Source organism: Mytilus californianus, unplaced genomic scaffold, assembly GCF_021869535.1.
Source record: "Mytilus californianus isolate M0D057914Y unplaced genomic scaffold, xbMytCali1.0.p SCAF_7, whole genome shotgun sequence".
Lineage (NCBI taxonomy): Eukaryota > Metazoa > Mollusca > Bivalvia > Mytilida > Mytilidae > Mytilus > Mytilus californianus.
The window spans coordinates 5,260,762-5,288,599 of NW_026262723.1; the positions used below are offsets into that span (position 1 = coordinate 5,260,762).

At 32.7% G+C, this 27,838-nt stretch overlaps 1 protein-coding gene and 1 long non-coding RNA gene across 4 annotated transcripts in view; both read left to right on the forward strand.

The window, feature by feature from the left end:
• The window catches only part of LOC127709890 (long-chain-fatty-acid--CoA ligase 1-like), a 69,260-nt gene that overhangs the window by 27,390 nt on the left and 14,032 nt on the right, over window positions 1-27,838 (forward strand). For all 3 annotated transcript variants that reach the window (XR_007985847.1, XM_052215569.1, XM_052215570.1), the window contains exons 11-16: window positions 1,078-1,155; window positions 2,225-2,359; window positions 3,157-3,239; window positions 5,520-5,670; window positions 18,380-18,452; window positions 18,920-19,008. Coding sequence is in view for 2 of the 3 variants with exons in the window: in XM_052215569.1 (XP_052071529.1) it covers window positions 1,078-1,155; window positions 2,225-2,359; window positions 3,157-3,239; window positions 5,520-5,670; window positions 18,380-18,452; window positions 18,920-19,008 (609 nt within the window). In the remaining variant the exon portion in view is untranslated. The remainder of the gene's footprint in view (window positions 1-1,077; window positions 1,156-2,224; window positions 2,360-3,156; window positions 3,240-5,519; window positions 5,671-18,379; window positions 18,453-18,919; window positions 19,009-27,838) is intronic.
• Window positions 20,435-22,562, forward strand: LOC127709891 (uncharacterized). The gene is made up of 2 exons (XR_007985848.1): window positions 20,435-20,798; window positions 21,381-22,562. It is a non-coding gene; the product is annotated as an uncharacterized LOC127709891 (long non-coding RNA).

Genomic DNA, 27,838 nt, shown 5'->3' on the forward strand with positions numbered 1-27,838 from the left:
AGCTAAGCAAGAGTTGTGTCCCTTGGTCTGTCAAATTTCTGGGTTTCGTTTGAGTCGAACTATGGGTATCTCCAAATATTTGTTAGGTCTGGCTTACTTCGAGATATTGAGACTGTATTTGCATTTCGGAAATTTTATGTATTGGTCTACTTAAATCTATCAAATAATTTTTAAGCAGTAAGCAAATTGTAAAAAAAAATCAGAAAAATCAAAATTCCTTAAAGGGGCATTAGCTATGAGATATAAAAAAAATTAAAAATTGATTTTTTTTTTTGTTCAATCATTTATGAAAGTCAAATAGTGAAATAATAATTCACTTTAAGAAGCCAGTTTGGTTCAATTTTGTCAAAATAAGCTAAGAAACATCGCTGATGAATTATTCACTTGCAAGTGAATAATTCAACCTCATTGAATCCCTATTCATGTGAACTTCAATTTAACCCATTCGCTAGATTAGGCGTGTTCACAAATTAAAAGGAAGAGAATGTCAACATTGAAAGTGAAACAAGGTTAAACCATTTGATTGACTGATTCGATCCACAAAAACTCATTCTTATACAGGTAAAAACGATCATTAACATGTATTTTTAATCTATCAAACAGACCTAGAAAAATCAAATTGCATGAGTTTGCTATCTATTTATATCTATATTTATGTTTATATTGGGTTATATTACCGTCGGCTGTCTTCGGAGGTCACCTCGATGGTTAATTAGATGGCATCTAGACTAAAATACACACGAAAAGGTGATACATATTATCTAGCCCTTGCATTGTAAATTGTTTTATTTTAGACTTTTTATAATTTGGATATACATTTTAGTATGTTATAAATCAAATATGAGAATTTGAATTAATTTGGTGAACATGAATTTGACAGCTTATGCCCCTTTAAGAAAAAAAGATGTAAGTTTCAATGCAGTTACTATTTGAGATAAAATGTATAAAAAAAAAGTATAAAATGTCAATGAAATCTTAATGTTACATGAAACATCATAGTTATCTCATGGGTACATGGTTCCATCTTATCATCATATTATTTTGCTTAAAAGTTGACATTTTAAATCTTTCTTTCAGACAGTTACCACAATAGGACCAGAAGACAGACATTTATCATATCTTCCGTTAGCTCACAACTTTGAGAGAGGAATGAATGTATGTAAACCAGTATTGTTCATTGCAGCAAAATCTCATTTTTTTTTATGATATATGCACCCTTTCACTTAAGAAATTTTACAATATCTTACAATTGGCAGGTTGGCTGCTTTGTTAAATGTTTATGTGAAAGTTCTTACAAGTCAGTTATATGCATAATGGTTTATTTTTGCAGGGTTTAACGTTCTCAATTTCAAAAGACAATCCTGTTCACTAGTTAGGTTTTATTTTTGCGTTTTTTGTTGAGCCTTCGACTTTTGTTGAAAATCGAGACATAGCGATCCTACATTCCGTCGGCGGCGGCAACAAATATTCACTCTGTGGTTAAAGTCTTTGAAATTTTAATAACTTTCTTAAACTATCCTGGATTTCTACCAAACTTTGGCAGAAGCTTGATTATGATCATAAGATAGTATCCAGAAGTAAATTTTTTGGTTATCATTCATAAAGATAAAAATGTTCTTCTTTTTTGTTATGTTTGTCACAAAATTAATGAAAATAAAACCCTTGAAAATTTTTTTATCTTTACAATAACTAGATGAAATTTGTGTACCTGCATTTTGTATAACAGTAGTGTTGGCCATGCTTTTCTTTGTTTATATCTGCATTTATTGAAAAGGATAGAATACATATACATGTATATATGATTTGGAAATTTTGTTTTTAGCCTTATTCATTCGAGTAAGTGAAAAGTTAGATTTTCATCTAGCATATTAAACATTGATTTGTGCAAATTAAGTGGAAATTGCAAACTATTGATAATTGAAACAAAATTGAAAACTGTGTACTTGGATTTTACTGAATATTTGTCATCCTTATTCATTATATATGAGAATTTTACACCTTTCGAAGATAAAAAGAACCCTAATTTTTCAACTTTTTAGAGGAGGGGATAAGTAAGCAGTGCAATACATTGGTAATGTTTATATATATAACAGCTAAACAAATTATGAAAAAAACCAGGTTTATTCAACAGTAAGTGAAAAAGTACAAATAAGACCTACATTGATATTGTTTAGGCTAATATATATTTTTCAAAATGAATTTTATTGAAAACTATTTTGTTCAGGTTGTTATGTATATGCATGGATGTCAGGTAGGATTTTCCAGTGGAGATATAAAGAAACTTCCAGAAGATTTACAGAGTCTCAAACCTCAATTCTTCCCTACAGTGCCAAGGTTACTCAACAGAATTTATGACAAGGTCAGTAAAATGTTGTATTTAATGCCTTCTTTTCAGCAGTTCCTAGGCTTCTGATAAGAATTAAGACATACTCAGTATTATAAGGACTACGTCTCTAAGATAATTTAGGAATAAAAAAAGGACACTTTACTACTTAAAACTTGCAAAGGAACCATTCATAAATTTTAGAAGCAAAAGCCATGCATGAATTTCAGCAGTTTTCCAAAATGTGATCTTAAAGAGCTGTTGGTGCATCTAAAATATATATGTGATGAAGTAGAATTGACTACAAAAAATATGACTTTTTACATAGGACTTTTCATTAATTCATGTTAGGCTTCTGAGGTAGACACTTTTCATTTGCTCTTTAGTAGACTTTTCCACTGTCTAGTTTTACTTTGCACATACATTTTAACATATCAAGACATGTTTCATGTATTTCCATCTTATGTCCCAAATGGAGTGTCAGTAGCAAGTTATGTCAAATTTTGGTGAAATGAAATACATTTTATTTTCCAAAAGAGCATACACTCCTGTTTATTTGAAAGCTTAAGAATATCCACAGAAAGTAATATAAACTTTGAAATAATCTGCTGATGTCTGTCTGTTCAATAAATACAGTTTTCCTTTAAAAAAAAATCAAGGGAAGATAATCAGCAAGCTACTTTTGGTATTCTCTAATTGTACTTTTATATGTTTAAATGAATAGCTTGAATGCAGATTAAATATTTTCTTATATATGACATTAATAAAAATCTTTATTTAAGTACCAGTATAAAGATGTGCTTTACAATTTTGATATGTTTTAATATTGACAGGTTCTTGCTGCCACCAAATCAAGTCCTTTAAAACGTTGGTTATTTGACCTAGCTTTGTCTGAGAAGATGAAAGAAATTCAAAAGTAGGTTTGATTGATAACAGTAAAAAAAAATTATTCAAATTTTCTAGTTTATCTTTATATTTGGTTTGTGGTAAAACCTAACTTAAACTTACCCACATTTAGAAGGACAAGATATGGAACAAAAAAATTATGTCAGATTTAAACTTTTTGCTCATATGTAAATTTGGAATAGATTTTAAAATTTATTTATCTATTGGTAAAAGTTTTAAGAAAACAGCATAATAATATTAAAAACTGCACATTTCTGTTAAGACACATCATCTTTTTACATTGCATAGATGTGAGTAAATTGTATTGCAATGTTCCTCTTCAAAATTATAACTTTTTTAAAGGATGAAAACATAAGATCTGTAAAGTTTATAAAATATCTTAAGAATGCACACACACACACACTATTTTAATATTGCAGAATTTGTATTCCAATATTGTGGAAAAAGAGGAACCAACAAATAAAAACTGTCATACCTTTTGTTTCATTGAAGTTAACATGAACTTGCTGTGTGTCCAGTCTGATTGTCAAATTGATTTAAATACTGTACATTGTCAATTGGACCTGCTTTGATACTATAACTGCCCTTGAATTTTTACTAGATAACATTTTTGTTCACTATAGAGATTCCGTATATCGTCAGGTTATCGGAATTCCAATGGGGACTAACTGTGCACCACTTATTGCGGACCTGTTTCTGTATTGTTATGAGTTACAATTTATGACTAAAATCAGCAAAGACCCATCGAGACAACATCTGATTCAAAAATTTAATAACACTTTTAGATATTTAGATGATATATTGGCTCTCAATAATGACGACTTCAATTTGTACACTAAAGAGATTTATCCTGCCGAACTGACTTTAAATAAAGCTGATACTAACAATGAACACTGCCCTTTCCTGGATCTTGATATCTTTATCTTTAACGGGAAGCTTAATACCAAAATTTATGATAAAAGAGATAATTTTTCATTTCCTATTGTTAATTATCCATTTTTAGATTGTCGCCATCTTATGGTGTTTATATATCTCAACTTGTTTGATTCACTCGTGTATGTAACAACGTATTTGATTTCAGCGAAAGAAATATCTGTATTACTGAAAAATTATTACATCAGGGTTTTCAATATAACAAACTAGTAAAAACATTTACTAAATTTTATCATCGGTACAAGGACATCATTCGTAAATATAAATCAACATGCAGACATCTTATACGTTCATGTATTTCACATCCAATATTTTATGGTAATATTCTTTACAAAGCACAAAAATGTTGGCATTCACCTTAAAAGCTAACTTGACCTTTAAACAGACTTATTCGGAAAGGATATAGTTACGATACTGTTATCAAGTCATTAAGGATTGCGTATTTTGGTATTAATATTGATTCACTGATAGGGTCTTTGCATCGGAATTTGGTATTAATATTGATTCACTCATAGGGTCTTTGCATCGGAATTAAACACATTTATTCTAAAACCAGTTGTTGACATGATACGGGTTATGTTCTTCTCATATATATTTTATGATGGTATGATACTAAACCCCCTAAACGGGAGGGATTGTACTTGATTTTCATATGATGAAGACATAATCTTTCAATCAGTTTAATTGGGGTCTGGAGCTGGCATGTCAGTAACTGCTAGAAGTCCTTTGTTCATTTGTGTATCATTGTCATTTTGCTTTGTTTCTTTTGTTACCTATTCTGACATCGGACTCAGACTTCCTTTGAACTGAATTTTTACTGTGTGTATTGCTATGTGTTTCTTTATACTACATTGGCTAGAGGTTATAGGGGGAGGGTTGAGATCTCACAAAACATGTTTAACCCCGCCGCATTTTTGTGCCTGTCCCAAGTCAGGAGCCTCTGGCCTTTGTTTTTTAATTTTAGTTCATTTATATGTTTTGGAGTTTAGTGTGACGTCCGTTCTCACTGAACTTGTACACAATTTTATTTAGGGGCCAGCTGAGGACCACCTCCGGGTGAAGGATTTTCTCGCTGCGTTGAAGACCCATTGGTGGCCTTCATCTGTTGTCTGCTCTTTGGTCGGGTTGTTGTCTCTTTGACATACTCCCCATTTCCATTCTTAATTTTATTTGTGTGTAAAAGGAAATGAATTTTGAGTGGGAGTATCCTTAGCACAACAAGCTATTAATCTTACTGCACTCACACTCTCATGCCAAATCAAAAATCTGCTCTTGACAGTATGCACCAATAGCAGACAATATTCACCAATACTTATGCAATAACCTTATAATATTGAACTTTTTTGTATATTTGAAGCTGTATAATAAGAAACAACAGTTTATGGGATTATCTTGTGTTTGGTAAGATACAGAAACAGTTAGGAGGGAAAGTAAGGTTAATTCTTACTGGGTCAGCACCCATAGAACCAAAGGTCATGAACTTCAGCAGGTGTGCATTTGGTTGTCTGGTGAGTAATACTGTTTTTTTTTTTTAAATACACAATTTTTAAGCAGTTCCTCATTTTTTCAAACTTAAAAGTAATTTAACCACTACAATTAGTCCTTATTCCATTTAAATGGATCTGGTAGGGTAGAAAGGTAATTCACCCCCTGCTCCAACCAATGTACCTTGAGTAAATTCGTATACATAAAATGGACATACAACCATAATTGACCAATGACCTATGTTCAGCAAAAAGTTAATTAATGGAATAGCCCTGAATAAAAAAAAACTTGTCCCATGAAATATTTGTCTCATTTTTGTCAGCAAATACAAAACCAAGCTTCCTGAAATTTGGTTGAAATATTCATGTCAGGAAACCACCAATATTGATACCCAATGATTGTTCAAATGTTCATTTTAAAATTGTATACATGAGCTTAAAGGTGAACAACATTTAATTTGAATTAAAGATAACAAAGAGCAAAGCAATTTACTACAATGATTTACATAAATGAATTCACAATTAATTTAATAATCCTATATATTATCACCTTTATATATATATAGTGGTTTGAAGCTGCAGTCAGTCCATTGCCATGGTTTCATAAGTATATATAAACATATATATAGTTATAAAGAATGCAGATGATATATTCTTACAGGCAACCCTTGAGATATATATATTAACAGTGTATGTTGATATTTCTGTGCTAGATTAATATTTTTCTTAATTCAGAATATTCATTTATGTATGTACCAAAAGTTTTTTTTTATATATCTAGATTCTCTTGAATGAAAAGCCTTCAATTTTATCCAGTTTGCATTTTTACACAGCCTTTGTGATCTAGCTTCATATCTTAGCATACCTATTTGTCTCTATCTTTTAAAAGGGTAAATGCACTTATTCTAATCTTGCATTGTCACTGGTGTTAAACTGATAATCATAACTGGAATTACGACGATCCCAAATATGGTGACGACAGAAATAGGTAAAATCTTTTCGGTCATTTTTAAAGGCAGTGCTTTAATGCCTTTCTAGTTGCCGGGTTAATCCTTCCTTCCGCGATATCCAACTTATCTACGTGGGGGGTCATTAGACTCCAAGTAGATCCGGAAATGTTGAATTCTCTCCTCTTCTTATTGCGATATAAAATGTTTTTTGTTTCATTTCATTTACATTGGGAAATAGAGAAACGATCATTGTGTTTTGTTAGTCTTAAAAACTTTTGATATATTAGTATTTTGCATTATAAGCAGTCAACCGATTGACAAACTAGAATTATTTGAATTCCGTGTGGAAAGAGCTCGGGTTAATTTCGAGTGTTATCTGCAATCTAGATGTTTATAAATCATTTCAGTCGTTGATATAATAATTAAAGGTCGACTGAACATGAATTATATTATACAATTTAAAGCGCATTTCTGTTTATGCACGTGAACCCGTCTAACGTTATTTTCGCAGTTATATAAAGTAGCAAATTATCGTTCCTGAATAGGTGGCGCCGTGGTAGCGGATCCTGTTCCTCTTCTTCCGGTTTCTGCACTGTGCAACTATTTCAGTTATATTTTTAATTAACGATGCCAAGTACTTGTTGTTGTGTACCTGGATGTCATTTAAGAGGAGGACATGCATTTCCAAATGACTTAAAAAGAAGGAAAAGTTGGATCAACGCCATGGCCCATACGCAGATTGGACGAGAACACGATGATATCGTGGAGTCCATCTCAATCAGCTGTTGTTTGCAAGGCACGTTTTACTGAAAAAGACTACGTGCAGGAAACTATTCATGGTAAAACTCTATTTTCTTTGTGAAATATATAGTTATATATGTAATCTCCATGCGAATAAACCAAAGTCTGTTTACAACCGCAATTATCGTTTTAGAATAAAAGGGGGTGGGTAATTCAAGACGTCATAATTTTTTGGATTACGATTCAATGTGATCTGTTTGAGATTTTTTGGTGATTGCTACAATTATAATGATTTCTTACAAGAGGTATATCATACTGAGAATTATTTTAGCAGTAATTATGCTAATGTAGTAATGACAGGAATGCATAAGCTATGCCTCATAGACTTTCTTGAAAAATATCAATGACAATGTTAACAGGAACAAAACAATGACATGCTCTCATCTATATTATAGTTATTTAGGTATAAACAATGTACGTTTGTTGCATAAGTCTCTCATTGTTTGTCCTTTGGATTTACATAACATACATTGAATCAGGCAAACATAGTTTTATCCAGATTCTAATGAATAAATCTAGTTAATATTTCGCCAGGTAGTACAAAGTATACATTGCTAATGGAAGTTCATTTAATTATAAAAAATCTAATGTTTTATAACCTTTTTCAGGGCGCAAACCCACCATACAGAGACTTAAGTCTACTGCAATTCCCAGCCTATTTTCCTGGACCAAGCAAGAGACTGAATCGTCCGCAAAAAATCAGGGCAGTTTCCTGTGAAAACAAAAGAATTAAACTTGATGAATATTGTAGTAGAAATCTAGAGGAAAGTTTTGATTGTAAAGTTGGTTTTCCTGAAGAAGTCATTCATACTGCAGAAAGGATTTATGACTGTCCACCACCAACTGCCGAGCTAATGTTGAGCTTTACAGATGGAATTACGCAAACACCATCAATGCCTATGTTTTCAGCAGAGAATTTTGAAATGAAGACATGTGACACAGCCATGCATTTTTATACCGGTTTAGAGTTGTATACTAAATTTTTATTTGTTTTGACCACACTTGGTCCAGCAGCACATTGTTTGAGATACATATCAGTGTTCTCCCCAGGCCCTTAAAGGACCGCGGGCCCGCGATGTATAATTTTTTACCGCGGTGGTATCGTTCTTTCCGCGATGTATAATTTTTCTCCGTGGTGCTAAAATTTTCATTTAAAAAATCGTAAATCGGTAAAGTTTTAAACGACTTGTTAAATCTTTTCCGTGCGGTGTAAAATTCCAGGTGAAATTTGACCAGTTCAAACCAGTTCAACACAGATTGTTTACACCACGTGATCGATTTACCTCATGAGGTTAACCTTGTTGATTGCATTTAATCGATGTAATTAACACTTGTAACATGATTCTTTTGTGTTTTAACTAAGAGTTCATAACTTTATGATCACAGATAACTATTTTATGGCTTCACTCTCCACCCAAGCACTGACCTGTGACAAGTCGGTAAATACTTTGTACACAAACAGTGTCTTGACCCGATAGGTACATTTTGTGTACATCATAAAGGTGGCTAATTACGTATAATGGACAACTCTACATTTCCCAATTCTTATAATATAGTATTATATGTCTCTGATTAAACCATGGACAATATTATCTTTAAGTATGACATAGTTATTGCATGATAGTCGGGTTTCAAAACTGTAGTATCTGTCTGTACATATCACATGACCCAGTTAGTTCACGTAGAATATTCAAGTTTATTTACAATTAATTGCAATCTATTATATTTTATAAATAAAATGCATGACTGTACCTTAAAACTGGATATCAATATCCATAATCAATGAATAACAGAAGTAATCTAATTCTTGCAAATTTTATCCAAAAGCACATGTTAAATCTATTTATATCTACTTCCTGTCATTTAGGCGGGAAAATAGGGAGACTTAGTTGTTGACATTGAATATGGTTACTTATAGATCTATAGACCAAAGATAAATTTATAGATTTAGGAATTCCTTTTAAATGGTTCATGACAAATAAAGATTTAGATTTCAGGGCAGTATTAAGCCTGTATCTATGTTTGATTATCACCAATAGAACATTTTTGTTCACTTTTAATGATATTTTATTTTTATTGATTTTGGATTTTATAAAAGATTTAATTACTTTAAATTCAGATGAATATTTTATTATGAATCATAATTTATTTATTTTAAAAAAATATTAAAGTATACAAACTGTTTTTTGATTTACCTCTTTTTTACCAATAATTTTCTGAATCAATGTCTACATAACACAGTACCACAGTATTAAAACAAAACAAGAGACATAAAAACTACAGTAACTAGAGCTAAGAAACGCGACAAGACACAACTGATTGCATGAAATATTTCACCAAGTAGTCCACACGCGTTACCCTGGTGCTATCCGAAAATCCTGGGGAGAACACTGCATATATTTTCAAGATTGATAGGGTGTCAGTTGAAAATCAGTTTTTTTATGACTTTGATGAAATTGAGGCATCATACAACCAACTTTGAACTGTCTAGATTCTAGATTGAATCTAGTGTTAAGAATATTGTGTATACATGGATTGTTTTTATGTCTAAACAGTGGTGTGAGGCTAACACTTGGCCATCTAGTGGTTTAGTCAGGTATTTTTCACCATCCAACTTCAAATTAAAGTTTCCTACAACTTGGATTATTATTGACGGCACAGAATATCCCGTGATAAAACCTAAAGCTCCTAGAGCTCAGGCAACCTTTTCATCAAATAAAAACAGAAACACTGAAAATTCTTGAATATTCGACACCTGGTGGTTAAGTCAACTATGTCTCTATGTCACATAGAGCGAATTATTGGACTTGGCAAAACATACAAAATTCTAATAAATCCTATGAATGGAACTGAAACAAAACTTTCATCTGAAATAACATTTAGTTGTTTTATGTTGTGTAATTTTAGAACTTGTATTGTGCCAAAGGATGCATAAATAAAAGTGACGCAATGAATTTTGTTCTGATATATATATATTTACAATTACATGCACATGTAAATTGTAATGCATATAAAAATAAGGAGATGTGGTATGATATTCAGTGAGTTTATCAAACTGAAGTGCATAAGAAATGGGTTTAAGCAGTTACAGGTGTTACTGTCACCGTACAATCTCCAACAATGAGAAAAACTCGTACCCTGTAAAAAATTTCAGAGATCTTACAACTAAGTTTTGTTGTCTCACCTTGACTTTGGTGAATTTTTTATATCTGTTGATGTAAATATAAAAAAGAAGATGTGGTATGATTGCCAATGAGACAACTCTCCACACATGCACAAGAGACCAAATGACACAGAAATTAACAGCTATAGGTCACAGTATGGCCTTCAACAATGAGCAAAGCCCATACCGCACAGTCAGCTATAAAAGGCCCAGAAATGACAATGTAAAACAATTCAAACAAGAAAACTAACGGCCTATTTTATGTAAAAAAATGAACAAATATAACAAATATGCAACACATAAACAAACGACAACCACTGAATTACACTTTTATAGGCTCCTGACTTGGGACAGGCACATACATGTACATACAGAATGTGGCGGGCTTAAACATGTTAGCGGGATCCCAACCCTCCCCTAACCTGGGACAGTGGTGTAACAGTACAATATAAGAAAGAACTATAAAAATCAGTTGAAAGAGGCTAAACTCATCAGATGGATAAATACAAATACAAGTGGACGTGGTCGGGTAGTTGTACATCCAAACAACAAAAAGACACTAAGTACAAATCTGAGAGTACTCGCAGTTACTGACAGCTAGTTCAAAGCCACTAACAACTGATAAAAAAATCTTGCATCTAAGACTAAATTATCAATCCGTAAGCTCCCTTTAGAATTTTATAAATTTTAGATTTTACATTTCTGAGTTATGGGGTTTTATTCATTAAAAAAGGGGGGATTTTCCAGTTTTTGGACAACAACTTAAAAATGCTTTAAGCAGTTCACATGAAACTTTGGTGAATTATTTATACATTTTGTAGCTATTGATGTAATCTCCCTATTGATTTTCATAAATTTCAAATATGACATTGAGAAGAAATTGAACTTTATTTGTTTATAGTCTGGCAACAGATTTATTAAGTATTGCACAACAGCACAGTGTATTGCACAACAGCAAGAAATCTTTAATTGAATATAAATTCAATTCATATAACCGATTTCAAGTTCATTGACTACATTTATTCAGAAACTATAATATGTCAAATATTTAATTACAATCCAAATTCAGACCTGTATAAAGCTTGAATATTGTGTCCATTTTTGCCCCAGCTGTTCAGGGTAGTACCTCTGCGGGTGTATCCAGCTGCGCTCAGCGAATCAGTTTATTTCTTAATTAAGAACTCCTTTTTATACGACTGCAAAAAAATTTTGTGGTCGTATATTGGTATGACGTTGTCGTCGTCGTCCGGCATTGTCATCTAAGACATATTAGTTTTCGCACTCTAACTTTAGTTTAAGTGAATGGATCTCAATGAAATTTTAAAATAAGGTTCAATACCACAAAAGGAAAGTGGGGATTGATTTTGGGGGTTATGGTACCAACAGTTAAGGAATTAGGGGCCAAAAATAAGCATTTTTGTAACTTCCAGACATAACTTGTGTGTAATTGTATGGATCTCACAAGGTTCCATATCACAAAGGGAATGCTGGGATTGATTTTTGGGGGTAATTGCCTCCAAATTTTAGGAATTAGGGGCCAAAAAGGGGCAAAAAACAAGCATTTTTCTAGTTTCGTGACAATAACGAGTGTGCAAGTCTATGGATCTCTCTGACATTGTATCACAAGGTTCCATATCACAAAGGGAATGCTGGGATTGAATTTGGGGGTAATTGCCTCCAAATTTTAGGAATTAGGGGGCAAAAAACAAGCATTTTTCTAGTTTCATGGCAATAACTTGTGTGTAAGTGTATGGATCTTTATGAAATTATACTACAAGGTTCCATATCACAAAGGGAAAGCTGGAATTGAGTTTGGGGGTAATTGCCCAAAAAGTTTAGGAATAAGGGGCCAAAAATAAGCATTTTTCTAGTTTCCAGACAATAACTTGTGTTCATGTGTATGGATCTCTCTGAAATTGTACTGCAAGGTACCATACCACAAAGGGAATGCTGGGATTGATTTTGGAGGTAATTGCCTCAAAATTTTAGGAATTAGGGGCAAAAAAGGGGCAAAAAACAAGCATTTTTCTAGTATCATGACAATAACTTGTGTGTAAGTCTATGGATCTCTCTGACATTGTTTCACATGGTTCCATATCACAAAGGGAATGCTGGGATTGATTTTGGGGGTAATTGCCTCCAAATTTTGGGAATTGGGGGCCAAAAAGGGGCAAAAAACAAGCATTTTTCTAGTTTCATGGCAATAACTTGTGTGTAAGTGTATGGATCTTTATGAAATTGTACTACAAGGTTCCATATCACAAAGGGAAAGCTGGGTTTGAGTTTGGGGGTAATTGCCCTAAACGTTTAGGAATTTGGGACCAAAAGGGGGCCAAAAAACAAGCATTTTTCTAGTTTCCAGACAATAACATGTGTTCAAGTGTATGGATCTCTCTGAAATTGTACTGCAAGGTACCATACCACAAAGGGAAGGCTGGGATTGAGTTTTGGGGTGATGAATCATAAGGGGGTTCAAAAAATTTGGGGGGGGATTCTTTTTCCTTTTTTTTCTTTAAAATTTTCCATTTTAAATTGGTTATTTCTGATTTATATATAAAAGCAAATAATAATGATATGGTTTGAATAGGTAAATTAAATTTTTTTAAGTATCTTAGACCACTTTGATTCTGTGTCAGAAACCTATGCTGTGTCAAATATTTAATTACAATCCAAATTCAGTGCTGAATCAAGCTTGAATGTTGTGTTCATACTTGCCCCAACTGTTCAGGGTTCGACTTCTGCGGTCGTATCAAGCTGCGCCCCAGCGGAGCATTTTATTTCATTCATAAATTACTTTATGCTTGGAAATATAATTTTGCTTGGAGTTGAAAGAGTTGACATGTTGCAATGTACATTTACTCTACATAGTTCTATGGTACCAAATCAAAAGTTTATATAAAGAAAGAAGTCAAAGGTTTCCCATCATAGTTTAGTTACATACATTTTTTTTGTACCTGAGGTCGTTGAATATAGATCATTATATAAATAAGGAGATGTGTTATGATTGCCAATGAAAAAACTAAGGATTTTCTTATCCAAGAAATAGATTTCCTTAGCCGTATTTGGCACAACTTTTTGGAATTTTGGGTCCTCAATGCTCTTCAACTTTGTACTTGTTTGGCTTTGTTACTATTTTGATCTGAACGTCACTGATGAGTCTTATGTAGACGAAACACACGTCTGGCGTATTAAATTATAATCCTGGTACCTTTGATAACTAATTTGACTATAAACATAGATAAAAAAGGTACAAACTGGACATTATGCACTAGTTCATAAACAAGTGAGAACAATCGCCTTCATATAGTGCTCAGAATATGACATTCATAAAACTTATTCAATATCATTAGAGAACTCTAAATCTTAAATACTGAAAGCCACCTCTGATAAGTACATTGTACTATGCAAGATAATGATATAACTGGACTTAAAATACACACAACCTGTAATTAACTGCCTTTACAGCGCTTTCGTGCTTTGATTCTCAAATGTAGCCCGTTGTTGTCATGAGTTACTCAGCTGCAAGGTTTTTCTATACCATTACATCATATTTGAATCGTAACGGTGCACTATAATTGTCTAAGCGCTTAGAAAATTGCTGTTGAAAAATTCGGGATAATAATCGTAATTCGATGGCATTTTTCTTGTTTGATAATCGTAATTTCTTTATGGGATAATAGTAACTGAAAAATGATAAATGTGTCTTCCTGCTAGTCAATGGTATTTTGTGTGTAAAAACGGCAATGTCCAGTTAAACGATGACATTAACGCGCAAAATGAAAAATATTGAAGCAACTTACAGGTTAATATTTAGGACAAATTTACTTACATGTATATATATCTCGATTTATAACTGACAACAATATGCATAACCTTTTAATATATACATGTACCTGTGAAAGATATGGAAAATGAAGCAGCTGTCGAGTCAGTTATTGCGGTAAATAGATAATTTAGATTCTTTCAAAGTTTCAATGTTGTTTTTCGTGTTTGGGGTTTTTTTTTTTTGGAAGTGGGGAAGGGAGGGTGGTATTAGCATTATTGACTTTTAAATCAATAAAAAGGGCAAGTTAACTTCCCCTATCTCAATATTCCCTATACCACGGAGGTGGCTGTGGCTTACTTCCTATATAAATATATAAGTTATAACATGGATCAGATTTTTGGTCTTCAGGAATTTATGAAAGGGGATATTTTTATTTAATTTCAGCAGCACGCCAGAAGTGACACCACCCCTTCCCCCATGCCCTATCATAAGATCGCTGTCAGTTTTGAGTTCCCTGTTTTTTGTATTCAGGGATGGGTCCACAAATTATGTAAAAGGGAAATGGGGGTGGGGTGCTATAAATTGAATGTTTATACTAAATTTCTGCGAGAAATGAACAAAATTTTCCATCAGTTACTTAACTGCATTATTGGATTTAACAGTTGATACTTTGATTGGTGGATAAGTGTTTTCATTTTGCCCTTTTCCTTATATTTCAATAGAAATACATATATAGTTTAATTTTGGAGTGAAATGTATCCCGGTTAAAATAGCCGTTCATATTTTTCAAGTGAATTCACTTTTGTTCTGTTTTACACTGATATTTTATATGATTTTAAAAATTAAATTCAAATATTTTGTAATGATTAAATACCCATGTATTTTAGGACATTTCTTTAAGGGTGGATGGTAAAGTATCTAGAATAGTTACCAGTTTATTGTTACTATAATTGTTTATTGTTACTTGTGTTTATTGTTCCTTGTGTTTATTGTTCCTTGTGTTTATTGTTACTTGTGTTTATTGTTCCTTGTGTTTATTGTTACTTGTGTTTATTGTTTTTATTAGCCTTAAGTAAATGGCACATATAGTCTTGCGAAGCATTTGAAGTACTGAAAAAAAAAACCACAGATATATCTTATATATATATGTGTGTATTGGTCCTCAGAAGGCCTAATATGTAGATCATCACGGTCGAAACTGGTTTAATTACAAAGACTTTAATAGATAATCAAACAAATATTTTGTGTTTCAGAAAAATGCATGACAATTATGAAAGGCTAATTTTTGTTATCATTTAATAGAAAAGTATATGGTAATTATGCAAGTACAAAAATGTTCTTTGTTACCTTCAATATTTTTTCTCTACAATAACTTCCATGCATATAAAATTGAGAATGGAAATGGGGAATGTGTCAAAGAGACAACAACCCGACCATAGAGCAGACAACAGCTGAAGGACACCAATAGGTCTTCAATGCAGCGAGAAACTCCCGCACCCGGAGGCGTCCTTCAGCTGGCCCCTACACAAATATGTATACTAGTTCAGTGATAATGGACGTCATACTAAACTCCAAATTATACACAGGAAACTAAAATTAAAAATGATACAAGACTAACAAAGGCCAGAGGCTCCCGACTTGGGACAGGCGCAAAAATGCAGCGGGGTTAAACATGTTTTTTGAGATCTCAACCCTCCCCCTATACCTCTAGCCAATGTAGAAAAAACAAATGCACAACAGTACGCACAGTAAAACTCAGTACAAGAGAAGTCCGAGTCTGATGTCAGAATAGGAAACAAAAGAAAATAAACAAAATGACAATAATACATAAATAACAACAGACTACTAGCAGTTACTGACATGCCAGCTCCAGACCTCAATTAAACTGATTGAAAGATTATGTCTGCATCATATGAATATCAGGCACAATCCCTCCTGTTAGGGGTTTAGTATTATACCGTCGTAAAATATATGAGAAGAACATAACCCGTGTCATGCCAACAACTGGTTTTAGAATAAATGTGTTTAATTCCGATGCAAAGACCCTATAAGTGAATCAATATTTATACCAAAATATGCAATCTTTTATGACCTGACATCAGTATCCTAACCATATCCCTTTTTAATAAGTCTGTTTAAAGGTTTTGTTAGCTTTTGAGGTGAATACTGACATGTTTGTGCTTTGTAAAGAATATTACCATAAAATATTGGATGTGAAATACCCGAACGTATAAGATGTCTGCATGTTGAGTTCAAATGTATGCATCATATCAGCATATTTTTCATCTACCAAGTATTTATGATTTCTTGAATCAGTTTGTTTCTGATATGGCGGAATATGTGCTATGATTTCTTAAAGTTGCAGTCATTCTTTGAATGAATATAGCTTGTAAGGTAATTTAAGGCCACATCAATTTGATTTCTTGATCTTCAGGCTTTTGGCCAAACTATTAAAGAACACCATTCCATGTTTGCCAATGAATTCCACATCACCATGTGCTTAACTCCATAAAACACAATGCATTCCAACTTTTCTCTACTCTTATATTATCATAAAAAGTTTTAAGGATGTCATATTATTAGAATGCCAAACTAAATTGGTATTGTTTAAATTTATAGTTATTTTCTGAGATATCCAAATGTCAGTGACGGTCATGAAGTAGCTAAGCATTTTTATAGTATTTATGGGCTATACAACTTTTTACACATTCAAAAAGGTATGACATTTGTTTTCAAGTCCGTATTTAAATAGAATACCAAACAATATTTCTTTTTAACTCTAAACATGAAGAGATCATGATGACATTTTTTAGAATTTTCTCCCATATTTTGTGACGGTCCTAGTTCCTGGAGTTTTCAGTATTTTAACATAGTTCGTGTTTCCCCATTTACAAATTTATTAAAGCTGGTCCCCCTTCCAATTTTATGATATATACTAGTATGTAGCTGTTTACATTAGAACTGTGTGGGAACATTTTCGTGATTAATTCATCACCATATTTTCATCATATGCTATTAGATAGACGTTTTTCGTGTCAATACCAATCGAACACTATCCAGTTACGGTTATCTTCTTATTTATTAATACCAAAATTACGATTATCATTTTGCGAGTTACGATTATCATCCCGAATTTTTCGATGTCAATTTTCTAAGGGCTTAGACAAATATAGTGCACCGTTAGGATTCAAATATGATGAAATGGTATAGAAAAACTTTGCAGCTGAGTAACTCTTGACAACAACGGGCTACATTTGAGAAAAATGACTGAAAAGATTTTACCTATTTCTGCCGTCGCCATATTGGGATCATCGTAATTCCAGTTACGATTATCAGTTTAACACCAGTGATTGTACTTGCCTATCTATAAATTCTTAGTTTTAACTTGTTTTCTCTACCAAAGTAATTTTGAATTGAGAAATACATATTTTAGAAGTTTACTCTTTATATCTGATTTAAGTGTACTTTTTCTTAAACTCATAATTAGAAATTTTTTACATGGTATGTCCTTAAATAAAATATAACATGCTTTTATATTTAGGTTTGATATACCTAATTCTTTTAATACAAAGTTATAATGAGAAACAATGTTTTAATAGTATTCATGTGGAAATTTTTTTGTAAGTAGATGCATCACATAATTAAGTTTCTAGCCTGTGAGCATTTTTTAACACTGTCAAAAAAGATAAAAATATAGGGAAATCCCCTTATTCAGACACAACAGCAAGAAGGAATAATTCTTTTTTCAGAGAAATAACGCTTATTATATATAGCCAAAGAAAAAAGTACATAGCCCTTTCTTATGCTATGTTTATTCTTCAGAATATTTACCGTGGATTCATTTTTTTTCGTGGGTATCAATTTTCGTGGATGGAGGAAAACTTGCATTTTCGTTGATATTTGATTTAGTGGTTTTACCAATCTCTGCATACAAAGCCTATGAAAGATTTGAATTCGTGGTTTACATGTACCTACGAAACCCACGAAAATTGGTATCCAACGAATAATAATTTATCCACAGTATTCCATTGGACATCTCATTTGTATTAACAGGTAGCGGAAGGTTATGGACAAACAGAAGCACTGGCAGGGTGTACATTGACTATAGCAGGGGATTACACAACAGGTATAATGTAGAGAAACTAAGACTTTAACATTATCCACTCTGTACCGTAAATGTTATTATTTAGTTTAAATTAAATATATTTTATTGTTTAAAATGACAAATGGATCAGACACAAGTTAAACAATTTCGCAACATTTTCTCTGTTAATTTTTAAGAACTGTTTGGTTTGTATATAGAAATAAGGAGATGAGTGAGGTATGATTGCCAATGAGACAACTATCCACAACAGTTCAAATGAAGTGGATGTAAGCTATTATAGGCAACTGCACGACCTTCAACAATGAGAATAACAGGTTTAACTTAAATATTCTTTCTGGTGACAGTGTATTCTTAAAATAGAGGTTAAATATTTTGTATTTTAGAGATTGCATTATTTCCTTAAATGAAAAAAAAAGTTGGTTAGATCACCTCTTTTCAGTATGTTATAAAAGGTCTGTGCACTTTCACAGTTTGATTTTAATTGACAGGACATGTAGGAAGTCCATTACCTGGATGTAAAATTAAAGTTGTTGATGTACCAGACATGGGTTACTTTGCCAGGGAAGGAAAAGGGGAGGTAAGTCTGTAGAAATAAATCAAGTGCACAGTTACTATAGGTTTCAAGAGTGCAATTATTTATAATGCATTTTCCCAGGAACATATATATTGACAGGACTTGACACTATCTAATTATAGCTGATTTTATCGTCAGGTCATAGTTATTAAATGACACGATGCGGAAACGGACGTGTGTAAAAAATATGTACTTGCTATTATCTTAAAATTTCTGATAATATCATTATCAATGTAATAAGTGATGCCAGTATATTGAACTTATAATCTGTCACTTCAAATTTGTCATAATCGCACATTCAATTCATCACAGAAGGGTACAGAAGGCTTGACAAAAATGACGCAGATGGCATTCCCAGTAACTGTGAATTTCACAAACCATTATAAATCACACTTATATTGTTCATTTTATATGACTTAATATATCTACTTTACAATAAAACTTACCAATTCATTGTATTTGTTGAACCTTTGGAATTATGTGGTTAATTTATTGAGCAGTTCAGATAGTTTTTAAGTCACTCTTCCAAAATCCATAAATCTTGTGAATTTTCGTAAAGTTTAGAATTTTATTGTCGAGTCTGTGACTTTTGTCGCAAAATCGAGACATAGCGATCCTACATTCTGTCGGCGGCGGCCACAAATATTCACTCTGTGGTTAAAGTTTTCAAATTTTAATAACTTTCTTAAACTATCCTGGATTTGTACCATACTTGGACAGAAGCTTGTTTATGATCATAAGATAGTATTCAAAAGTAAATTTTGTCAAAAAAAAAATCCTGTTTATCCGTATTTTACTTATAAATGGACTTAGTTTTTCTGTCAGTTAGCATGACATTCACTCTGTGGTTAAAGTTTTCAAAATTTTAATAACTTTCTTTAATTATCCTGGATTTGTACCAAACTTGGACAGAAGCTTGTTTATGATCAAAAGCTAGTATCTAGACGGAAATTTTGTAAAAATTTATTTCCTGTTTTTCCATATATTACTGAAAAATGAACTTAGTTTTTAAAGGCAGTGCTTTAATGCCTTTCTAGTTGCCGTGTTAATCTTTCTTTCCGCGATATCCAACTCATCTACGTGGGGGGTCATTAGGCTCCAAGTAGATCCGGAAAATGTTGATTCTCTCCTCTTCTTATTGTGATATAAAATGTTTTTTGTTTCATTTCATTTACATTGGGAAATAGAGAAACGATCATCGTGTTTTGTTAGTTTTAAAAACTTTTGATATATTTGTATTTTACATTATAAGCAGTCAACCGATTGACAAACTAGAATTATTTGAATTCTATGTGGAAAGAGGTCGGGTTAATTTCGAGTGTTATCTGCAATCTAGATGTTTATAAATCATTTCAGTCGTTGATATAATAATTAAAGGTTGACTGAACATGAATTATATTATACAATTTAAAGCGCATTTCTGTTTATGCACGCGAACCCGTCTAACGTTATTGTTATTTCGCAGTTATATAAAGTAGCAAATTATCGTTCCTGAATAGGTGGCGCCGTGGTAGCCTATCCTGTTCTTCAACTTCCGGTTTCTGCACTGTGCAACTATTACAGTTGCATTTTTAATTAACGATGCCAAGTTCTTGTTGTTGTGTACCTGGATGTCATTTAAGAGGAGGACATGCATTTCCAAATGACTTAAAAAGAAGGAAAAGTTGGATCAACGCCATGGCCCATACGCAGATTGGACGAGAACACGATGAAATCGTTGAATCCATCTCAATCAGCTGTTGTTTGCAAGGCACATTTTACTGAAAAAGACTACGTGCAGGAAACTATTCATGGTAAAACTCTATTTTCTTTTTAAGATATATAGTTATATATGTAATCGCCATGCGAATAAACCAAAGTCTGTTTACAACCGCAATTATCGTTTTAGAATAAAAGGGGGTGGTTAATTCAAGACGTCATAATTTTTTGGATTACGATTCAATGTGATCTGTTTGAGATTTTTTGGTGCTTGCTACAATTATAATGATTTCTTACAAGAGGTATATCATACTGAGAATTATTTTAGCAGTAATTATGCTAATGTAGTGATGACAGGAATGCATAAGCTATGCCTCATAGACTTTCTTGAAAAATATCAATGACAATGTTAACAGGAACAAAACAATGACATGCTCTCATCTATATTATAGCTATTTAGGTACAAACAATGTATGTTTGTTGCATATGTCTCTCATTGTTTGTCCTTTGGATTTACATAACATACATTTTGATGTACATTGAATCAGGCTAACATAGTTTTATCCAGATTGTTATGAATAAATCTAGTTAATATTTTGCCAGGTAGTACAAAGTATGCATTGCTAATGGAAGTTCATTTAATTATCAAAAAACTAATGTTTTATAACCTTTTTCAGGGCGCAAACCCACCATACAGAGACTTAAGTCTACTGCCATTCCCAGCCTATTTTCCTGGACCAAGCAAGAGACTGAATCGCTCGCAAAAAGAAAAATCAGGGCAGTTTCCTGTGAAAACAAAAGAACTAAACTTGATGAATAATGTAGTAGAAATCTAGAGGAAAGTTTTGATTGTAAAGTTGGTTTTCCTGAAGAAGTCATTCATACTGCAGACAGGATTTATGACTGTCCACCACCAACTGCCGAGCTAATGTTGAGCTTCACAGATGGAATTACGCAAACACCATCAATGCTTATATTTTCAGCAGAGAATTTTGAAATGAAGACACGTGACACAGCCATGCATTTTTATACCAGTTTAGAGTTGTATACTAAATTTTTATTTGTTTTGACCACACTTGGTCCAGCAGCACATTGTTTGAGATACATATATTTTCAAATTGATAGGGTGTCATTTGAAAATCAGTTTTTTTATGACTTTGATGAAATTGAGGCATTATACAACCAACTTTGAACTGTCAAGATTCTAGATTGAAACTAGTGTTAAGAATATTGTGTAAACACGGATTGTTTTTATGTCTAAACAGTGGCGTGAGGCTAACACTTGGCCATTTAGTGGTTTAGTCATGTATTTTTCGCCATCCAACTTCAAATTAAAGTTTCCTACAACTTGGATTATTATCGACAGCACAGAATATCCCGTGATAAAACCTAAAGCTCCTAGAGCTCAGGCAACCTTTTCATCATATAAAAACAGAAACACTGAAAATACTTGTATGTTCGACACCTGGTGGTTTAGTCAACTATGTCTCTAATGCATATGTTGGTTGTACCAGTGACTGTGAAATAGTTGAAAGATGTAGAATAGTTCAGTTATGTGATCCAGGTGACAGTGTGATGGCAGACAAAGGTTTAAATGTGCAAGATTTGTTTGCTCACTTTTTTCAAAAAAAGAAACAGAATTAGTTCCAAAACTCTTATACGGGATAAAAAAGTCTCCAATTAACACATGCACATAGAGCTAATTATTGGACTTGGCAAAACATACAAAATTCTAATAAATCCTATGAATGGAACTGAAACAAAACTTTCATCTGATATAACATTTAGTTGTTTTATGTTGTGTAATTTTAGAACTTGTATTGTGCCAAAGGATGCATAAATAAAAGTGACACAATGAAGTTTGTTCTAATATATATGTATAAATATTATTTACAATTACATGCACATGTAAATTGTAATGCATATAAAAATAAAGAGATGTGGTATGATATTCAGTGAGTTTATCTAACCAAAGTGCATAAGAAATGGGTTAAGCAGTTACAGGTGTTACTGTCACCATACAATCTCCAACAATTAGAAAAACTTGTACCGTGTAAAAAATTTCAGAGATCTTACAACTAAGTTTTGTTGTCTCACCTTGACTTTGGTGAATTGTTTATATCTGTTGATGTAAATATAAAAAAGAAGATGTGGTATGATTGCCAATGAGACAACTCTCCACAAGAGACCAAATGACACAGAAATTAACAGCTATAGGTCACAGTACGGCCTTCAACAATGAGCAAAGCACATACCGCACAATGAGCTATAAAGGCCCCGAAATGACAATGTAAAACAATTCAAACAAGAAAACTAACGGCCTAATTTATGTACAATAAATGAACGAATAACAAATATGCAACACATAAACAAACGACAACTACTGAATTACAGGCTCCTGACTTGGGACAGGCACATACATGTACATACAGAATGTGGCGGGGTTAAACATGTTAGCGGGATCCCAACCCACCCCCTAACCTGGGACAGTGGTGTAACAGTACAATATAAGAATGAACTATAAAAATCAGTTGAAAGAGGCTTAACTCATCAGATGGATAAATACAAATACAAGTGGACGTGGCCGGGTAGTTGTACATCCAAACAACAAAAAGACACTAAGTACAGATCTGAGAGTACTCGCATTTACTGACAGCTAGTTCAAAGCCACTAACAACTGATAAAAAAATCTTGCATCTAAGACTAAATTATCAATCCGTAAGCTACCTTTAGAATTTTATAAATTTTAGATTTTACATTTCTGAGTTATGGGGTTTTATTCATTAAAAAAGGGGGGATTTTCCAGTTTTTGAACAACAACTCAAAAATGCTTTAAGCAGTTCGCATGAAACTTTGGTGAATTATTTATAGCTATTGATGTAATCTCCCTATTGATTTTCATAAATTTTAAATATGACATTGAGAAGAAATTGAACTTTATTTGTTTATAGTCTGGCAACAGATTTATTAAGTATTGCGCAACAGCACAGTGTATTGCACAACAGCAAGAAATCTTTAATTGAATATAAATTCAATTCATATAACCGATTTCAAGTTCTTTGACTACATTTATTCAGAAACTATAATATGTCAAATATTTAATTACAATCCAAATTCAGACCTGTATCAAGCTTGAATATTGTGTCCATTTTTGCCCCAACTGTTCAGGGTTGGACCTCTGCGGGTGTATCCAGCTGCGCTCAGTGAATCAGTTTATTTCTTAATTAAGAACTCCTTTTTGTCGAGCCTGCGACTTTTGTCGCAGAAAGCTCGACATAGGGATAGAGATCCGGCGCTACGTTAGGTAACTTCTTAAAAGCTTTATATTTTAGAAGGTGGAAGGTCTGGATGCTTCATACTTTGTATATGGATGCCTCATGTTACGAAGTTTCCGTCAGTCACATGTCCAATGTCCTTGACCTCATTTTTATGGTTCAGTGACTACTTGAAAAAAAAGTTAAGATGTTTTGTAATGTTAAATTCTCTCTTATTATAAGTAATAGGATAACTATACTTGGTATGTGCGTACCTTGCAAGGTCCTCATGCCTGTCAGACAGTTTTCACTTGACCTCGACCTCATTTCATGGATCAGTGAAGAAGTTTAAGTTTTGGTGGTCAAGTCCATATCTCAGATACTATAAGCAATAGGTCTGGTCTAGTATATTCGATGTATGGAAGGACTGTCCAACTGGCAGGTGTTATCTGACCTTGACCTCATTTTTATGGTTCAGTGGTTATAGTTAAGTTTTTGTGTTTTGGTCTGTTTTTCTTATACTGTATGCAATAGGTCTACTATATTTGGTGTATGGAATGATTGTAAGGTGTACATGTCTAGCTGGCAGGTGTCATCTGACCTTGACCTCATTTTCATGGTTCAGTGGTCAAAGTTAAGTTTTTGAGTTTTGGTCTTTTTTTCTAATACTATATGCAATAGTTCAACTATATTTGGTGTATGGAAATATTTTATGATCTATTTGTTAGTCACACAGGTTTTTTTTTACCTTGACCTCATTTTCAAGGTTCATTGCTCAGTTTAAAGTTTTTGTGTTTTGGTCTGTTTTTCTTAAACTATAAGCAATAGGTCAACTATATTTGTTGTATGGAAGAATTGTTAGCTGTACATGCCTGCCTAGCATGGTTCATCTGACCTTGACCTAATTTTCTTGGTTCATTGGTCAATGTTTAGTTTACTTGGTTAATGTTAAGTTTATGTGACAGTTGTAATAAAGCTTTATATTATAACTATCAACATAATATCAATGATTAGTAAAGAAGGCGAGACATTTCAGCGTGTGCACTCTTGTTTCATTCATAAATTACTTTATACTTGGAAATATAATTTTGCTTGTAGTTATAGTTTCTAAAAAAAGTATTGTCATTGAAAGAGTTGACATGTTGCAATGTATATTTATTCTACATAGTTCTATGGTACCAAATCAAAAGTTTATATAAAAGAAGAAGTCAAAGGTTTCCCATCATAGTTTAGTTACATACATTTTTTTTGTACCTGAGGTCGTTGAATATAGATCATTATATAAATAAGGAGATGTGTTATGATTGCCAATGAAACAACTATCATCCATACATTGTACTTACCAGTAACAAACCACATTTGCAAAGTTGAATAAAATACAGTTGATAACATTTACTTATTACTAAAAAGAAAATGCCAAACTATTTTAAACAGTATTTGACTATAAACATAGATAAAAAAGGTACAAACTGGACATAATGCACTAGTTCATAAACAAGTGAGAACAATCGCCTTCATATAGTGCTCAGAATATGACATTCATAAAACTTGTTCAATATCATTAGAGAACTCTAAATCTTAAATACTGAAAGCCACCTCTGGTAAGTACAATGTACTATGCAAGATAATGATATAACTGGACTAAAAATACACACAACCTGTAATTAACTGCCTTTACAGCGCTTTCGCGCTTTGATTCTTCCAGTTAACATTACATACAGTCTGCAGTTAAAGTTTTTGTCGAGCCTGCGACTTTTGTCGCAGAAAGCTTGACATAGGGATAGTGATCTGGCGGCGGCGGCGGTGGCGTTAGCTAACTTCTTAAAAGCTTTATATTTTAGAAGCTAGAAGACCTGGATGCTTCATACTTTGTATATAGATGCCTTATGTCACGAAGTTTCCGTCTGTCATATGTCCATTGTCCTTGACCTCATTTTCATGGTTCAGTGACTACTTGAAAAATAAGTCAACTTTTTTTGTAATGTTAATTTCTTTCTTATTATGAGTAATAGGATAACTATATTTAGTATGTGCGTACCTTGCAAGGTCCTCATGCCTGTCAGACAATTTTCATTTGACCTCGACCTCATTTCATGGATCGATGAACAAGGTTAAGTTTTCGTGGTCAAGTCCATATATCACATACTATAAGCAGCAGGTCTACTATATTTGGTATATGGAATGATTGTCAGGTGTACATGTCCAACTGGTAGGTGTCATCTGACCTTGACCTTATTTTCATGGTTCAGTGGTCAAAGTTAAGTTTTTGAGTTTTGGTCTTTTTTTCTAATACTATATGCAATAGGTCAACTATATTTGGTGTATGGAAATATTTTATGATGTACATGTTAGTGTCGTAGGTTTTATTTGACCTTGACCTCATTTTCACAATTCATTTCGCAGTGTTAAGTTTTTGTGTTTTGGTCTGTTTTTCTTCAACTATAAGCAATAGATCAACTGTATTTGTTGTATGGAAGGATTGTAAGGTGTACATGTCTGTCTGGCAAGTATCATCTAACCTTGACTTCATTTTCATGGTTCATTGGTCAATGTTAAGTTTTCATGGTTAAGTTTGTTTCTTAGATACTATAAGCAATAGGTCAACTATATTTAATGCATAGATTGATTGTAAGGTGTACATGTCTGTCTGGCAAGGTTCATCTGACCTTGACCTCATTTTCATGGTTCATTGGTCAATGTTAAGTTTTCTTGGTTAAGACTGTTTCTTAGAAACTATAAGCAATAGGTCAACTTTGTTTGGTTTATTGAATGATTGTAAGGTGTACATATATTTCTCGTTTGGTTTATCTGACCTTGACCTCATTTTCTTGGATCATGTTAAGTTTATGTGTTACTTGTAGTAAAGCTTTATATTTAGGACTATCAACATAAAATCAATGGTTAGTAAAGAAGGCAAGACATTTCAGCGTGTGCACTCTTATTAAAACATTTATTAGATTCATAAACCATCCTGGATTCTTACCAAACTTGAACAGAAGCTTCTTACATTCAAAAGATAGTATCTAGAGGAAAATTTTTAATAATTATTTCCCCATTTTTGTTGAGCCTGCGACTAACAGCAAAAGTAGGCGAGACACTGGGTTCCGCGGAACCCTTACGAATTTTCTGAAAAGCCTATCAGATTCATTTCCCGTTAGATATACTGTTTCCAGATTTTCCATAGGGTAACAGTGATGTCCCATATTTTATTTCTTGAAGACGACACAAAGTAGGAAAAAATGGGTAGCAGTTCCTGTTACTAGAAATGTCAGCATTGCATAACAACCCAAAAAACATATATGGTCATGCTGCAAAAATTTACTTAAAATGTAGTTGAAAAACATCTGCTAAATGAAAAAGGCAGATTTTTAATGGCTCTGACGTGCAGATATTGAATTTAATTTCTTTACTTTGTAAAATGTAAATTCAATTTTCTGGATTTTTTCAACCGAATTGTATAAACTTTTGACTAAAAATAATTGCAATCCTGTATCATCCAATCAGAAGCCATATAAGATTCTATTCTGAGTTCCATCTTTTGCCAGTAAAATGTAAACAAATAATTGCGCTCTTGTAATCTATAGTTAGGTGTTTACTGTTAATGTGACTTTTTAGGGTAAAGATTGCATGAAATGCAATCAAAACCTTATGGTACTGAAGTGATATCTATATCTTCCAAGGTCGATCACTACCTTTTAAAGTTTAAACAAAATAGTGCAGTGAAGCGATCACTATTTAGATCCTATCCAGTCAATGTCATGCAATTTATTGTTGATATGTTATACTTAGATATTTAAGTTACAATATAATGTGAATTTGAATTACCATAGTTGTCAAGACATTTTTTTTATTAAAAGTTACATAAGTAATGCATAGTGTAT